We start from the raw sequence: 15985 nt of genomic DNA on the forward strand, positions 1-15985 counted from the left end.
GTGGCAGGGCTGACACCAGGACAGCCAGCCTTGACCCGTGCCTCAGTTTCCCCTCGCAGCATCTGGCATGGAAAGTCAGCGCTCCACCAGGCCCTGGAAGGGGGACGCGAGGGAGGGAGGCCCTGTGCCGGGGCCGGCAGCACCCCGACGCAGGCGTGCTCCTCCCCGGGTCGCAGGGCTTTACAAGCCCGGGCTGGATGGGGCCCAAGCACAGGCTCTGCTGCCAGATTCCCATCCGGAAATGCCCCGGGAGCAGCCTCGTCTGGGGTATTGCAGCACGTCTCTGCTTCCCAGCCCCACAAAGGAAAAACAGCAGGAGAAACACTTAACCAGCCCTTTGCCGGCGCTCCACGCTGCTGGCTGGGGTGGAAAGGCCGGCGGCGATCGGGGATGGGGACAGACGGAAAGCGCATCCCTGCCTTCGCTTGCCGAAGCGGAGCTGGGCGCGAAGCTGGCCGATGTCAGCCGGGGTGGCGTGCCCAGCTGAGGGGCTCCCCGGCTGCATGGTGCCGGCGGCGTGGCAGGGATGCAGGGCACGGGGACGGTCCTCGCGTCCTCTAGCTTGTGCCCTCAGCACCCAGCTGCAGCCGTCCCACCCGTCTGACCCGCTGTCCCGGTGCCCCCCCGGCCGCCCTCGCCTGGCCCCGCTAAAGCGGCTTAACTCTGCGCGGCATCTTGGCGCGGGATAAGCCGGGCGGGAGGGAAAGTTGGCGAGGGGCTGATCGGCTTTCGGTGCAGCTCCCATCCCGCTGTAATCCTGGCTGGGGCGGGGGGGGGCCACGATGGCTTCGGGGGCACCAAGAGCTGTAGGGGTTTCTGCAAGCAGCAGGTTTTTGGGGGGTCCCAGACGTGGGTCCGAGTGGGATCTGAACATCCTCAGCGCCATGGTGAGGGGGGCAAAACCGGCGTCTGCTCAGAGCCCCACGGAAACCAGGGCTCGCGCTTGCTGCCCCGCGGCAGGGCACCGAGCGTCCCCTGGCCCTCGCAGTGAGGGCGGGCAGCACCCAAGGGTGCTGCCTCCCCCAAGAGGGGTAACCTGGTTCTTGCCCGACATCCCTGCAGCGGTGCCCGGGGTGGCACGGCCCGGCGGGAGGGCAGGGACGGGGACAATGGCGCCGTGCCCCCCACCCGCCCTGCGGCCAGCCCTGCCGCCGGCTGCCTGGGGAGGGTGGCGGTGCCGGGGGATGGCAGCAATTTGTAGGGCTCGTCTGAATAACCGGCCACCAAGGAAGATCAGCCGCCCACCGCCCCGGCCAAGTATTGTTTTTGGAACTCACTGCTGCTTTTTTCAGCTCCTGTCTTACTTTTCTTTGACCTTCTTCCCTGATTTAAGACACATGCCCAGCCCTTGCCCAGCTGCACTGAATTAGCGGCTGCTGCTGGGGAGGGAACCAGACCCTGCGGCCGTGCGGGGCTGCGGCCGCCCCAGGAGCGGCCGGCGGGGCCGGGTCCACCAGGCAGGGCCAGGTTCTCCTGGCAGGATGAGACCCCCAGGCAGGGATGGGTCCCCAGGGTCAGGATGGGTCCCCCGGCAGGGTTGGATCCCCACAGGTGGGGTGGGTTCCCCAGCACGGGTGGGTCCCCTGTCTCTTGTGGGGCATGGGGGGATACCCGCGGGGTCGCAGCTCTGGTGAAGCTGGGTCCGGAGCAGGGGCTGTCGGCTCCCAGGGACGGCGGAGTCTGTGCCGGGGCGATGGGTCTGTGCTGGCAAATAACGGAGTCTGTGCTTGGGGGGATTTCGGGGGGGTTCGTGGGGCTGTGCTGGTGGTCGGTGCTGGCCGTTAATGGTGTCTGTGCCAGGTTCAGGCGACGGTGGGGTCTGTGCTGGGACGTCTGTGCAGGGGACACGGGTCCAGGGGACACCGGGGGCTGTGCCAGGGGACCTGCGCTGGCTGTTAGCAGGGTTTGTGCCGGGGGAGCGGGTTTGGGGTTTCGTAGGAGGTGTGCGGGGGCTGGTTTGGGGTTAATGGGGTCTGTGCTGGACATGGGGCTGAGTGGGAGTTAGCGGGGTCCATATGGGGCCGGTCCCTGCTGGGACCCTGCTTCAGGGGACGCCGTTCCCTCCCAGCAGGGTCACTTTGGGACAGGGCTGCTTCCGCCCGGGAACAGCATCGCTGCCTTGGGATGAGTGGGGCCAGCCGCTGTCTCCGGAGCCGCTCGCCCCATCTCAGTGCCAGGGCTCCATCCTCCCTCGGCTCCTGCCCGCGGCCACCTCCTGGGTCCCTCCCCGGAGCAGCGCCTGCCCTTGGCACCCTCCCCGCTGGGAGGGTAACCCAAACCCAGGCACGACCCTGCGAACCAGGGCCGCGGCACGATGGCGGCGGTTGCCACCAGCCACCCGCTGCCCAGCCCCGGCAGCCTCCGGTGGGACTCGAGCACCGAGCTGGGCTCTTTCCTCCTCCACATCATCACCCATCATGAGGGACACCGAGGGCCAAATCCTGCCCTCGGGGACCAGCTTGCTGCCGCCCTGGCTACGCATGGGGATGCTTGGCCCTCTCCCTGCCCTTTTCCAAGCCATCGGGAGGGCTCCCAACACCTCTCCATCCCGTGGGGGGGTTGTGGGCCCCCCCAGCCAGGAAGCACTGATTTTCCAAACTGGGGAAAAAAAAAAGGAAAAATGGGATGCGAGAAGGAGGGGATGGGGATGGGGATGCATTTTCCTTGTTTTCTTTTGGGGCCGGACTCATCCAGCAGTGCTCGCCAAATGGAAAAAGGCAGTCAGAGCAGGCCTTGTGCACCAGGCTGGGCGCCAGCCGCCGGGCTAGCTGCCACTGGGGCAAACTGGGGGAGTTTCCCACTGGTCCGGAGGGAGCGGAGAGGTCCAAGGCACCCGCAGCCCATGTGGGAGCACGCGGGATGCTGGGGGTGTGGAGGACCTGTCCCTTGGGTGCTGCGGTCTGGCAGCGCCTGGTATCTGCACGGCGTCTCCGGCGGGCGTGATGTCAGGCAGGATTTTTGCGCCTGTCGGGAGAGGATCCCAGCACACATGGGTGGGAAGGGGAGAGGGTCCGGGTGCTGCCAAGGCGGCGTGCCTTGCGGCAGTGCCTGCCCCTCCGCGGCATCACCGGCTCCGGTGTGCCCCAGACACCCCCGGCAGGTTTGTGGCCTGGGAGCGTTGCAGCCAGTGGGATTTACGGGGGGCTGCCGGGACGGGGTGAATCCCGCTGCGCAGGGAAGGGGCTCCCCGTCCCTGGCAGGCATGTGCCTCTGCCACAGCTCTTCATCCTGGTTGCGCCGGGATGCAGCCCGGCAGGGATGTCCCCAGCGGGTCCCCGCAGGCTCCCCAGCCGTGCCGGGATGCGTCTGCGAGGGGGCTCGGCCGGGAGTGACCCCCTGTCCCTCTGCTCCCGCAGGATGAGTTCCACCCCTTCATCGAGGCGCTGCTCCCCCACGTCCGGGCCTTCGCCTACACCTGGTTCAACCTGCAGGCCCGCAAGCGCAAGTACTTCAAGAAGCATGAGAAGAGGATGACGAAGGATGAGGAGAGGGCGGTGAAGGACGAGCTGCTGAGCGAGAAGCCGGAGGTGAAGCAGAAATGGGCCTCGCGCCTCCTGGCCAAGCTGCGCAAGGACATCAGGCCCGAGTGCCGCGAGGACTTCGTGCTCTCCATCACGGGCAAGAAGCCCTCGTGCTGCGTCCTCTCCAACCCCGACCAGAAGGGGAAGATGCGCCGCATCGACTGCCTGCGGCAGGCGGACAAGGTGTGGCGGCTGGACCTGGTCATGGTCATCCTCTTCAAAGGGATCCCGCTGGAGAGCACCGATGGCGAGCGCCTGGTCAAGTCGGGCCAGTGCACCAACCCCATCCTCTGCGTCCAGCCCCACCACATCAGCGTTTCCGTCAAGGAGCTCGATCTCTACCTGGCTTACTTCGTCCGTGAGAGAGGTGGGTGCTCGTCCGCCTGTGGAGCGGGGCCAGGATGCGTCCCCACCAGAGCCGGCTCCCTGGGGGGGGGCTTGTTCCAGCTTTCCCGTCCCCTGATGTCCGTCCCGTCCCCAGCTCCAGCTCGGGGACACCGCTTGGGGACACGTTTCCCGTTGCAGACAGATCCTGGCTGCCCTGGGAGGCGCGTGCCAGGGAGGGGAGGAGGCGAGTGGTCCCTGAGGATGCTCCTGGCTCTCGGCATCCCCAGAGGGGGGTCTGGGGGGGATTAATCCCGCATCCCACGCCTGCCTGACATGGCCACCTGTGCCGGCAGGCCGATGAGGAGCGGGTGGGTGGCGTGGGCAGGGAAGGGACAGCTTGTTCCCAGCGCGTCCCCCAGGGGCTGGAGCTGGGAGCGGTCCAGCAGTGCCAGTTTGCCGTGGGCTGCGGTCCCGGACCCTCACCCGGCCGGTGACCGAGGCGGGGACGGGAGCGGCCGAGGCCAGCTGGGGAGGGGGCAGCGGTAATGGCAGCGGGGGCAAACCCCAGCAGCTCCTGCTGGGCGCCGAGGGGATGCTGCTCCCCTGCCCTTCGCCTGCCCAGGGGTCCCACGGACCCACTGGGAGAACTGGGCTGGTTTCTCTACAGCAAGGAGGGAGGGGCAGACCCGCTCTCGAAGCCTTGACGATCAAAAGGGGGAAACTGAGGCACAGCGGGCAGGGCAGACGGCGGTTTCCAGGCTCAGAGGATTAGGTCCCTAAGCCATCATCCTTGCTGCCGACTTACGCCACCTCCCCGCGTGTCAGGAAGGGGAAGCTCGTAGTAACTCGATCAGATCTTATTTTATCCGGGCAGGTTTGCCATCCCCAGCTGGTGACGTGCTGGCACAGACGCCCTCCCGGCAGCTGGGGTCCCCATGGACCCCAACATCCCCCAGCACCCCCAGGCGGGTGAGGAGCCCAGGGAGATGCTGCATGATCCCCGCGGGCGAGGGCAGGGCTCAGTTTTGCAGGGATGATGCAGAGCCAGGGGGGTCTGCGACGTGCAGCCCCGAGGGGTGGTCGAGGGGCTCGCGGCCCCGCCATGCCCAGGCCAGGCTGCCCAGGCGTGCGGGGACCAGGACATCGGTCACCTTCTGGCAGCAACCCCCCGCGCACACCCGCAAGCACTGGGTGATGCCCTCTGGCCGTGTCCCCCATCCCCATCGACACCACGGCGGGGGGAGTGTGGGGCTGGTGCCTCCTTGCCCGGCACTGGCCCAGGGACGAATAGCGACACCACGAAGGGCACCGCGGTGCCAGCAATCCCAACAAAGGGAGTGCCAGCGCCGTGAATCATGGTGGGCACGGGAAGCCGGAGTCAGCTCTGCCCTTGCCTGGCCAGCGGCGGGATATGCTGGGTGTCACTGGGGAAACTGAGGCAGGGTGGGTATGTGACCCCCTGCTCCCCAGGGAGCCGCGTGTCCCGGGCAGGGCGCTGGGGGGACCTCCAAGCCTTCGTGGCTTTGGGGAGAAGCTGGGCACAGCCTCTGCCAGTGAATTGCCGGGGCCGGATCCTGCCCCAGGGCCCAGGCGGGACCCTGGGCAGGCGGGGGGCATGGGCGATCGGCGGCGGGGGCGTGAGCGTGTGCAGCCAGGACCTGCCTGCCCAGCCGCGGCTCCCGGCGTGCGCGCGTGCGCGGTGCCAGCGCCGTAGGCCGTGCCTGCGCACGTGGCTTGCCCGCTCGGAGGCAGGATGGGGCCCAATGGGGCCTGGCGCCGCCGTTTCCCAGCAGTGCACTGGGAACGGTGGGTGCTGTGCTGGGGCTGGGGGGGCCCCGGGCACTGGCTGGGGTGGGGGTGTGGGTGCCCTGTGCAGGATGGGGCAGTGGCTGCTGGGCAGGGTAGGGGGGGGTCGTGTACTGGGCTGAGACATGGCCATGCTGGGCTGAACTGGGATGGGGTACTGGGCTTAGCTGGGGTGCTGCATGCCGTGCTGGGGGCACCCCATACTGGGCTGGACTTGGGGCATCCTGCGCTGGCTTGGCTGGAGGTATAGTGTTACGCTGGGCTAGGGGGTACCCTGTACTGGGCTGGGCTGGACTGGGAGCACCCCCACGCTGGACTGGGAGCCCTACGGTGGCCGTGCTGACAGCAGGGACCAGGATCCCTATGGCAGCCGTGCTGAGGTCCCCTGTACTGCTTAGGGTGCCGCATTAGGGTGCCCATGCTGGCGGGTTCCCCGGCCACGCCGCAGCTGGCGGGTGGCCCTGGGGAGGTGGCTGCCCCTCTGCCACCCCCCAATCCCCCACCGGCGACCTTGACCCCAGCGTCTGGGTCCCCAGCAGCCGCAGTCACCTGACTGTCTAATTGGGAACACAGTGGCTGTAAATACTCCCTGATAAGGCCTGGCAGCCTCTCACTTTCCCTGTTAAGGTCGCGCTGTGCCCCGGTTAAGGGGGACCGGGACGGGCCAGCGGTCCCAGCTGCGCCGGGGGTGGGACCCCCGGGGTGCTGCAGGGTGCTGGGTGCTGCGGGTGCTTGGCATTGCCCCGGCCCCAGCCCACAGCAGGCGCTTTCTGTGGGGCTGTGGCTAGCGAGGGGTTATCCGGCCTGCCGCGTCAGTGGGGAAGCTGAGGCAAGGAGGGAGCTTGGGGCAGCCACCGCAGCAACGGGACCCTGGCCAGGCCAGGCGATGGCACTGCTCAGGGTGGGCTGGGTGTCCCCACCGCCTCGCACGCTCACCGGCCTCCTCCTCCCTGCCCAGCACGCTGCCTGCTCGCTCCTGCCTGCTCGCTCCCGCCTGCTCGCTCCCGCACGCTTCCCCCCTCTGCACATCTGCCCCGCAGCATCCCCAGCCCCGAGGGGGCCGGGGGCTGAGCGGGAAGAGGCTGGGGGGGATCTCGCCCCCACGGGTTCCCCTCGCCGGGCAGCTCGGGCTCCCCGCAGCCCCCGTGGCCCCCCATTATCAGGCCGGAGCACGTGGGCTCTCGGCTCGCCCGCCTACGGCCGGCCAGTTTTGCTGGTGTCAGCACAATTTCCCAGCCGCTGCTCTGGCAACGCCGGGGAGGGGAGGCGGTGGAGGAGCCCCCGGCCCTGCTCTCCCCACCCAGGGTCGGGGGCGGCCTGGGGGGGGCTGAGCTCCCGGCCCCCCCCGGGTCCGATGCCAAGGGCCAGCTCTGCCTCTCGGCTCCTTCTTGCCCCCCATCCCTCTGCCTGGAAGACCGGGTACACATGGGGAAACTGAGGCATGAGATGAGCCTTGCTGGGGTGAGGGGAGGCCCCGTCCCAGCCCTGCTGGCCCTGGGGGGCAACGAGGGGTGCAGGGGAGCGCTGGACGCCTGGATCCGCTCCCAGCGCTCAGCAGCGCAGCATCAGCCCCCGGTGCGCCCTGCCACGCACTGGCACCCCCTGGTACCCCTGTGGGCAGGGTGGGTGCAGGATGGGTGCGGTGCTGGGAGCAGGATGGGGTGCTGGATGTGAGCAGGGCTGGGTGCAGGATGGGTGCAGGGCTGGTTGGCAGACTGGGAGCAGGGCTGGGTGCAGGATGGGAGCAGGGCTGGGTGCAGGATGGGAGCAGGACTGGGTGCAAGATGAGGTGCTGGATGTGAGCAAGGCTGGGTGCAGGATGGGTGCAGGGCTGGTTGGCAGACTGGGAGCAGGGCTGGGTGCAGGACTGGGTGCAGGGTGGGAGCAGGACTGAGTGCAGGGCTGGTTGGTGGGCTGGGAGCAGGGCTGGGAGCAGGGCTGGGAGCAGGGCTGGGTGCAGGATGGGTGCTGGATGTGAGCAGGGCTGGGTGCAGGGCTGTGCTGTGCACACCGCAGTGGGGGAGGGGATGGCGCTGCAGCCCAGAGCTGGGTGTGCAGCGGGGGGGCGGCTGGGGGGGGGAGCTCGGAGGTCGCTGGTGAAAGTCAAAAGCATTGCAGTAAAATGGTAATCAATCTCCCCAGTCGATGGTGCCAGGACCTTCGAAGCATTACAGAGAGATTCCTCCCAGTAGCTCCCGACGGCAGCAGCCAGTCTGGGGGAGCCGGTGCCCCCCTCCCTGCACCCTCACCTCAGTGCTCCCCACCTCCATGGGCCCCCCTCCCTGCACCCTCACCCTTCTGCCTCCATCCCTGCATCCCCATCCCTATGCAGCCATCCCTGCATCCCGCATCCCTGGACCTCCGTTCCGGCACACCCTATCCCTGCATCCCCATCCCAGCCCTCCCCCCCCATCCCTGGACCCCCATCCCCATGCCCCTGTCCCTGGACCCCCATCTTGGCACCCCCCATCCCTGGACCCCCATCCCTGGACCCCGCTCCTCGTGCCACAGTCCCTGCGTCCCCATCCTGGTACCCCCCATCCCTGGACCCAATCCCAGCCCCCCCATCCCTGGACCCCCATCCCCATGCCCCTGTCCCTGAACCCGCATTCCTGGACCCCACTCCTCGTGCCCCCATCCCTGAACCCCCATCTTGGCACCCCCCATCCCTGGACCCCCATCCCTGCATCTCCATCCTGGCACCCTCCCATCCCTGGACCCCCATCTGCATGCCCCTGTCCCTGAACCCTCATCCCTGGACCCCCCATCCCTGGACCCCCATCCCTGCATCCCCATTCCAGTCCTCCCCATCCCTGGACCCCATCCCCATCCCAGCCGGGCTCCAGGAGCCTGGGGGGGGGGGGCAGGAGGGGGTCGGTGCTGGCCCCTCGCACCCTTTGGGGTGCTCTGGGGCTGGCAGGGCCCCCGCAGCCATCGTGCTCAGCAGAGCCAGGGGGGAGCAAGGCTCTGCCCTGCAGTGAGCTTCCCCTGGCAGTGCCTGGCGGCTGAGCCTGGCTGTGCCCCTCCCAGGGCCTTGTGGGGTGGGAGCAGATGGGTGCCCAGGGCAAGCAGGCGGCAGGCCCCAGGGTGCCATCCTGCTCCCGGCACCCCCGGCACGCTGCCGTGTGCAGCCGGCCGTGCTGCCGCCGCCGGCCAGCACCCGGGGGGAGGCAGGGACCTCCATGCCGTGCCAGCATCTGCGTCTCCCACCGCCTGGCAGCCCCTTATCTCCCCTCACCAGCCTCGCCGCTGGCTGCGGCGCGAGGCAGATGGCACCAATCTGCCGGGGAGCCCGTGCCAGGGCTCTCGTCCCGAGCGCGCCTGCCGGCCGTGCCAGGCCGGCCGTGCCAAACGTCTGCGCGGTCCCTCCAGATGGCGAAGCAGGCGTTTCCCCAGGCAGCGCCGCTCCGCCAGCCCCCGCGCAAATATTTATCGGCAGGGTCGCGAGGAGATTGATGGGGTGCACAATATTTGGGCTCCACCATTCGCAGAGCTGGGCACCGGTGGGCAGGCGGGCCGGAGAACCCCATGGCACATAAACACGTGCAAACACTCCTCCCTGCTCCAGGTGTCTCTCCGCTCCCAGCCAAACAGCCAGGGAGGCCGGGGTCGAGGGGAGCAAGACGGGCAGAGCCCGGCGGGTCCGGAGGAGAGACCCCTCGGGAAGGGGCACGAGGGAGCACAAGGGTGTGAGACATCAGAGAATCGACAGCGGCTGGGTTCCTGCCCCAGAGAGCTGCATGCCGCAGAGGCGGGGTGGAAAGGGGCTCGCCAGGGTGCGGTGACCCCAGCCATCCCCGTCCCCCATGGCGTCACTGCCTGGGGGACCCACCATCCCCGTGCCTGGCCCCACCGCGAGCCCAGCGGCGGCAACAGCCAGGCCGGTTTCGGCACGCGGGAGCTCTCTGGATCGATGTGCCGGCGACCTTGGGGAGGTCAGGGCTTCCCCGGCTCTCCCGCAGTGCGCCGAGCCGGCGGCGTGCTGGAGCCAGCCGGCTTCCCCGCAGTGCCCAGCTGGCAGGGGGCAGCCCCAGCCCTGCGTCACCGGTGAAGCGAGTTGCCCTGTGCTCAGCCCTGCGGCCTCGGCCGGGATGAGCGGTGACTGCCAGGGACCTGGCACTGGGTGTCGCATCCTGTGGTGCCGGGGTGGGGGGGGCAAGGGGCTGGAGTGGTTCCCTGCGCCGTTCGGCACCCGATGAATAAAAGATGAGCGAGCTCCGTCTCGCAAGCACCTGCCGTCCCCCGCCTTCGCCACCCGCCGTCCCCCCGTGCTGGCAAGCGCCGTGCCCTGCCCGGGGCCGCAGTTGCCATCCTGGCCGGGCGCCTGGCTCCGTGCCGCGCTGGCAAGGGACAGCTGGGGCGGCAGATGCCCGCAGTGCTCCCTCCCACCGGCGGCCGCGGGCATGGAGGGGGGGAACAGACGCCGCCAAGCCCCCCGGTGTGCCACTACGCCCCCGAGCCGGGCTGGCACCAACAGCTGGGGCCTGGGGTCCCCTGCCATGTCGGCCCCCGCGCTGGGGTCTCGGCCAGCCCCACGGAGGGCTTGAACCTGCCCCCCCCAGCCCTGTGTGGCCTCAGACCTCGGCTCCGGGGCGGGAGATTCCCACAATGCACTGGGAGCGATGCCTGCGGTCAGTGGGGGGGGGAGACGGGGCGGGGGGGCGGGGGGGGCCATGGGGCAGGTCCGTGGGATGCGGCGGGGGCTGGCTGTGCCGTGGGGCTGTGCCGTGGGGCCGTGTAATGCTGTAGGACCATGCTGTGCCATGGGGCTGTGCCGTGCTGTGGGCTGTGCCGTGGGGCTGTGCCATGGGGCCGTGTAATGCCATAGGACCATGCCGTGCCATGGGGCTGTGCCGTGGGGCTGTGTAATGCCATAGGACCATGCCGTGCCGTGGGGCTGTGCCGTGCCGTGGGGCTGTGCCGTGGGGCTGTGTAATGCTGTAGGACCATGCTGTGCCGTGGGGCTGTGCCGTGCTGTGGGGCTGGGGTTGCTGGGGCAGTGAGATGCTGGCAGCCCCCAGCAGCTGCCCAGGGCCAGGCCCCCTGCAGGCAGGGCAGGCAGGGCAGGCAGAGCAGGCAGGGGCGGTGGGTCCAGCAGGGCAGTGGGTCCGTCCGGGGCAGACGGGCCCAGGCCTGGGACCCTGTGGCTGCACCTGCAGAGCCGGGGGGTCCCCCCACCCCCATCTCCCTTCTCCTGCCTCCTGCCTGCCCCCTGCCTGCCTCCTGCCTGCCTTCTCTTTCCCTTTCCCTTCCTGCCTCCTCCCTGTCAGCTCTTTCCTCTTTCCTTATTTTTATTTTCTTCTTTCGTTCTTTTTCTTTCTTTTTTTGCGTTTTCCTTTTCCTTTTCCTTTTCCTTTCTTTTTCTTTTTCTTTTTCTTTCTTTTTCTTTTTCTTTTTCACTTTCTTTTTTTTTCTTTTTCTTTTTCTTTTTCTTTTTCACTTTCTTTTTTTTTTCTTTTTCTTTTTCTTTTTCTTTTTCTTTTTCTTTTTCTTTTTCTTTTTCTTTTTCTTTTTCTTTTTCTTTTTCTTTTTCTTTTTCTTTTTCTTTTTCTATTTCTATTTTTATTTTTTCTTTCTCTTTTTTTCCCTTTCCCTTTCCCTTTCCCTTTCCCTTTCCCTTTCCCTTCTTCCTTCCTCTTTTCTTTCTTTCTCCCTCCCTGCCTCCCTCTCTTTCTCTCCTTTCTCTCTCCCATCCCCTCCCAGCAGCTGCACCCCCAGGTGCCCCCCAGCCCTGGGCGCAGGGGCTGGGTGCCAGCACTCCGCGGGGGGGTCCCGGGGCGGGGGTGAGGGGCTCAGCCGTCCCTTTGTCCATCCCACTCTCGCTCATCCCTTTGTCCGCTGCCATCTGTCCCCGCTTCGCCTCCGCGGGCGCCGGCGGCCCTGGACGTGGCCCAGGCCTGGCAGGGCCGAGCGAGGGGGCGGCCATGCCGCCTGCCTGGGGGGGTTCCCCCCAGCCGCTGCCGTCTCCCCGCGCCGGCCGGGGTCGGCCGAGGACAAACCCGCTCGCTCGCAGCGCGCCGGCGCTCGCTCGCAGGCGCCGGCCAACATGCTCGCGCCTCCCCAGCCTCCCGCCCGGGCCAGCTGGCTGCAGCCGGCGAACGTGGCAGCGGGGCGCGTCCGTCCCCCCCCGCCGCCTCGGGGGATGCCTCCAGCCAGGACCTCCCCGGGGTTTTACTCGGCTGGGGGAGGAGAAGCTGCCGCCCCCGTGGCGTTCGCTGGCTGGCAGAGAGTGGGCTGAGGCCCGGCAAACTCATCTCACCCCCCTCATAGCACCGCAGCCCTCTGGGCACGGTGGAGGGGCTGAAGGGGGAGCGGGGCGTTATAAAGGGCAAGGCGGAGGGGTCCGGTGCCCCCCGGTGCGCTGGCCAGCCCGGCTGAGCCGGGATTTACCGGCGTATCTCAGGGTATTATATAAAGGAGGTTACACAAGCGGGTCTGTTCCGGGTTTTATGTAAGGGCCACCCCAGCCCACACGGCAGCGGGACGGGCAGCGGGACAGGCAGCGGGACAGGCAGCGGGACGGGCAGAGCCACTCAGACCAGTGGGGCCACTGTGGGCTGGGGGATGCTGGGGGTCTGGCAGAGAGGGGCGCCCACATCACGCCACCCCCGCAGCCTTGCCCACCCCTGGCCCTTGCAGTGGGGCTCCTGCCCCACAGCCCTCGAGCTCCCTCGGGTCTCCGGGTATCCCCCATTCTGACCAGGCTGTTCACTCTGAGCCCTAGTGATGCACACTGGGGGGGAGGGCCAGCCGGAGGCACCGGGGGAGCCGTGCGTTGCTCCTGGGTAGGTGCTGGGGCTGCGCTGCCACCGAGGGAGAGACGGAGGGCAATTCCCCAGGGGACTTAGCCCCGAGCTGGCCCCAGGGGAAACTGAGGCACAGGACAGGAGCCTGCGGGCAGCAGCACTGAGCCCTGTCCCATCTCCTGCCCTGTCACCAGCAGAGCTGGGGGGGGAGGAAAGCTGCTGCCCTCGCCGGGGGGCCCGGGCCATGCACGCTGGCGCCAGCGGCTCCAGCCTCTGCGCCTGCGCCCCGCGCCGCTGCCGGTAACACCGTGCCCTGTTACCATCAGTGCTCAGGCACAGAGCCAGGGCTCTCCCGCAGCCGCGCCAGCCCCAGGGGGCAGCCGGCCTGCAGGGACCCCCCCCCCCAGGGCTGGCCCCGCTACCCGGGGGTCGTTCCCACACGCTAAGGCCGTGGGGAGGGAGTCGCCGTGGGGCCGGCAGCACCCTGCCAGCCAGCGGGGCCGGGGGGCCGGGGATCCATAATTCAATGGGTGGCATCAGTCCAGGCTGCCAGCGCGGCCGGGAGCCCGGGTAGCCCTCACCCCCCCGGGCACACACTTCGCTATTTTTAAAAGCGATTGGATCGGCCTTTTTGGGCACCGAGTGCTCTCCCCCTCCCTGCCGGGGGGGACGCCGGCACTGAACCCCTCCCCGCTGGGCTCCCTGCAATGCGGCAGCAGGGTCCCCACGCCTCCGTCCCCCATCCCAGCCCCGGGGGGTGCGGAGGGTGCAGGATGCCCCCCATCAGCGAGGCTGGGGGGCGCGGGGGGCTCCCCAGGCTTCTTTCGCCTTCCCCGTGCAGCCGAGCCACTTGTTGGGTGCTGGCTTTGGTCCCCCCGCAAAACGTCCCTTGGGGGGAGCGAGGCCGCAGACGGAGCCCAGTGATGCCTTCGCCATTTTAGCGCACACCAGCCGGCCGCAGGCAGCCGTCACATGGCGGTGAGAGCAGAGTTTGGCCTGGCTGCGCTGCGCCGGAGGAGGCAGCCAGAAATCTGCTGACGAGCTCGCCCGGCCCAGCCGTGAGGATTGCCAGCAGCTGGGGGGGTACCGAGCCCACGGCCCCCCATCCTCGCCCCCGCATGCCTCCATCAGTGGGGACACGAGGGTGCCGGGAGGGGACGGTCCAGCTGCCAAACCTCGGAGCTCGGGAAAGTCCCCGGTGCTCCTTGGGGTGCCGTGGCTGGGACTGGGGTGCTCGCGTTGGGGCAAGGCCCCTGCGGTGCCCCCCAGGAACAGGGGTGGGTGGGGTGGCATCGGCGGTGCTGGGTCAGGGTGATGCTGGTGGGAGGGTGTGGGGGCACAGGGACACGGGGGGCACCCACAGGGATGGCGGGGGTACCCAGGGCGAGCGAGTGGCCCGGCTGGGTGCCCTGGGGGGGAACAGGGGCCAGGCTGGGGCAGCTTTGGGGAGAAAAAGGGTTGTGCCAGGCGTCCTGGGGGAGCAAAGGTCCACGTGGAGCACCTAGGGGTGAGGAAAGGGCCGTGGGGGGCATCTTGGGGTGAGGAGGGGCCATGCGGGGTATCCTGGGGTGAGCAAAGGTCCCTGCGGGGCATCTCGGGGCGAGCAAGGTCGCTGCAGGCTATCTCAGGGTGAGCTATCGTGGGAGGTCCCGTGGGCCGAGCCGAGGGCCGCACGGGGCACCTCGGAGGCCACCGGGTGAGGGCATGGCCCGGGGGGCTTCCTAGTGGCTAAGCACCCCCGGGAGCAGGCAGCCGGGTGCCATCCCGGGGGCGAGCGGGGGGCTGGGGAGCCCCAAGGCAACGGCGGGGGGGACACAGGGAGCCGGGCCGGCCTTGGGGCTGTAACCGCGAGACACCGCCCCGTGCCTTGGCCGGGCTCCACTGCTAACCACTTCCAGAGCCGCTGCGAGATTTGTTTTTTTAAGAGGTGAGGAGGGGCCGTGTCCGGCTGCGCGGTGCCCGCGGGTGCGCGGGGGGTCCCTGCCGCCGCTCGCCCCCTTCCCCGGCTCGCTTGTGCCCCGCTCGCTCCCACCGCCTGCTCCTGCGTGCTTGGGCACACGGCAGCATTCAAAATAAGGGAAAAAAAAGGGAAAAAAAAGAAAGATGGAGAGAAGGGGGGGAAAAAAACCCCCGCGCTCGTCGCCGGGGGAATTTCTGCTCCCTAAAATGGCTGCCTGGAGGAAGCCAAGTGTGCGGGCAAGCGCACGGGCAAGCGCACGGGCACGGGGCTGGCTGGTGGCGGGATGCGGCGTTGGGGCGGGATGCCACGGGGCCGCCGGCATGAAAGGGCTGCCAGGCCGGCGCGGGGAAAGGGTGGGGAGGAACACTGGCAATTGGGGAGGGAGACAAAATGGCTGCGTTCGGCGTCAACGTCAAGCGGCCCCGGGGGTGGCGCGGGCGGCGCATGGGGGTGTCAGGGTGGGGGGCGGCGCGGTCCCGCTGCCTGCATGGCTTGGCCTGGCCGGCCAAAAATAACCGCCCCAGGAGCCGCGTGTGCACAAGGGACTGGAGGGGGTGGGGGGGGAGCACGGGGAGGGAGGGAGAAAAAGGGGGAGAAAAAAAGGAAAGAAAGGGAAAAAACCCCAAGCCGCGGCAGGCGGGCTGGCAGCGGCAGCCCCTCTGTTTTGATGGTGTTGTTTGGATTGTTGCAGCCCTTTCCCGGCATCAGCCAAAGCTGCGAAAGAGAACCGCCGAAGGCCAAGGGGTGGGAGGAGGAGGAGGATGGAGGAGCGGGAGGAAGGACAAAGGGGGGGGAAATACACGGCGAAAGTTTTGGAAAAGCTTTGGGAGCAGCCGGGTGAGGGCCCCGCGGCTGAGCCTGTGCTGGGGAGGAAGGATGCTCCCGAGCGTGGCTCAGGCCCCGGTGGGGCGCAGGGAGCCAGGCGGTGTGCCGGCCGTGCCGTGCCGTGCCGTGGCAGGGTGTGCCGGTGCCGCTGAGCTCAGTGTCTGAGCCGGGTTATTTTTAGCTAAGACAGAGCAGGGACTGTGGGGGCTTCGGGGGTCAGAGCGGGTGCTGCCCCGGGGCCCTGCTGCCCTCCAAGGGGATTGGGGGAGGCAGGACGAGGTGCCACGGGGCGGCGAGGGCAATGCTCAGCCACGGTGAGGGCGATGCTCAGCCGCGGTGACGCTGCGTGGTGGAGCAGGGATGGGTCATGGCGGCGGCTGGAGGAAGGAGAGGAGGCAGGAGTGGAACCCGGCGGCCATCACCCTGCCTCGGGGCAGGTTTCCCTCCTGCGGGGAGCACTGCCTGTGTCCTGCATGCCAGCACGGGGGTGTTCCTGTTCCTGTCACCGGCGGAGGGGCTGCAGGGAGGGACACTTGGTGGCTGGGGACATGCCAGCTCGGTCGTGGTCCTCCTGTGGGGTGGGAGCCACTGGCCAGACTGTGCCTCAGTTTACCCCTCCGCAGCAGAGCGGTGAGGGAGACTGCCGGGGCAGTTAGCCGGCAGGTCTCCCCGGCTTGTACCAGCATGGAGTGGCTCATCCCGGTGTTTTTTTTCCTCTTGCAGATGCAGAGCAGAGCAGCAGCCCCCGGACGGGCATCGGCTCAGACCAGGAGGACAGCAAACCCATCACGCTGGGTGAG

General features: G+C 68.3%; 1 protein-coding gene across 5 annotated transcripts in view; it reads left to right on the forward strand.

Annotated features, from left to right (window-relative positions):
• NFIC (nuclear factor I C) overlaps positions 1-15985 on the forward strand; it is a 43968-nt gene that overhangs the window by 16782 nt on the left and 11201 nt on the right. For all 5 annotated transcript variants that reach the window (XM_087769084.1, XM_087769083.1, XM_087769085.1 and 2 more), the window contains exons 2-3: positions 3357-3888; positions 15909-15980. In XM_087769084.1, coding sequence (XP_087625210.1) covers positions 3357-3888; positions 15909-15980 — 604 coding nt within the window. The remainder of the gene's footprint in view (positions 1-3356; positions 3889-15908; positions 15981-15985) is intronic.

The sequence above is a fragment of the Nipponia nippon genome, unplaced genomic scaffold (genome assembly GCF_047370975.1).
Source record: "Nipponia nippon isolate SJK-2023a ecotype South Korea unplaced genomic scaffold, ASM4737097v1 scaffold_31, whole genome shotgun sequence".
NCBI lineage: Eukaryota > Metazoa > Chordata > Aves > Pelecaniformes > Threskiornithidae > Nipponia > Nipponia nippon.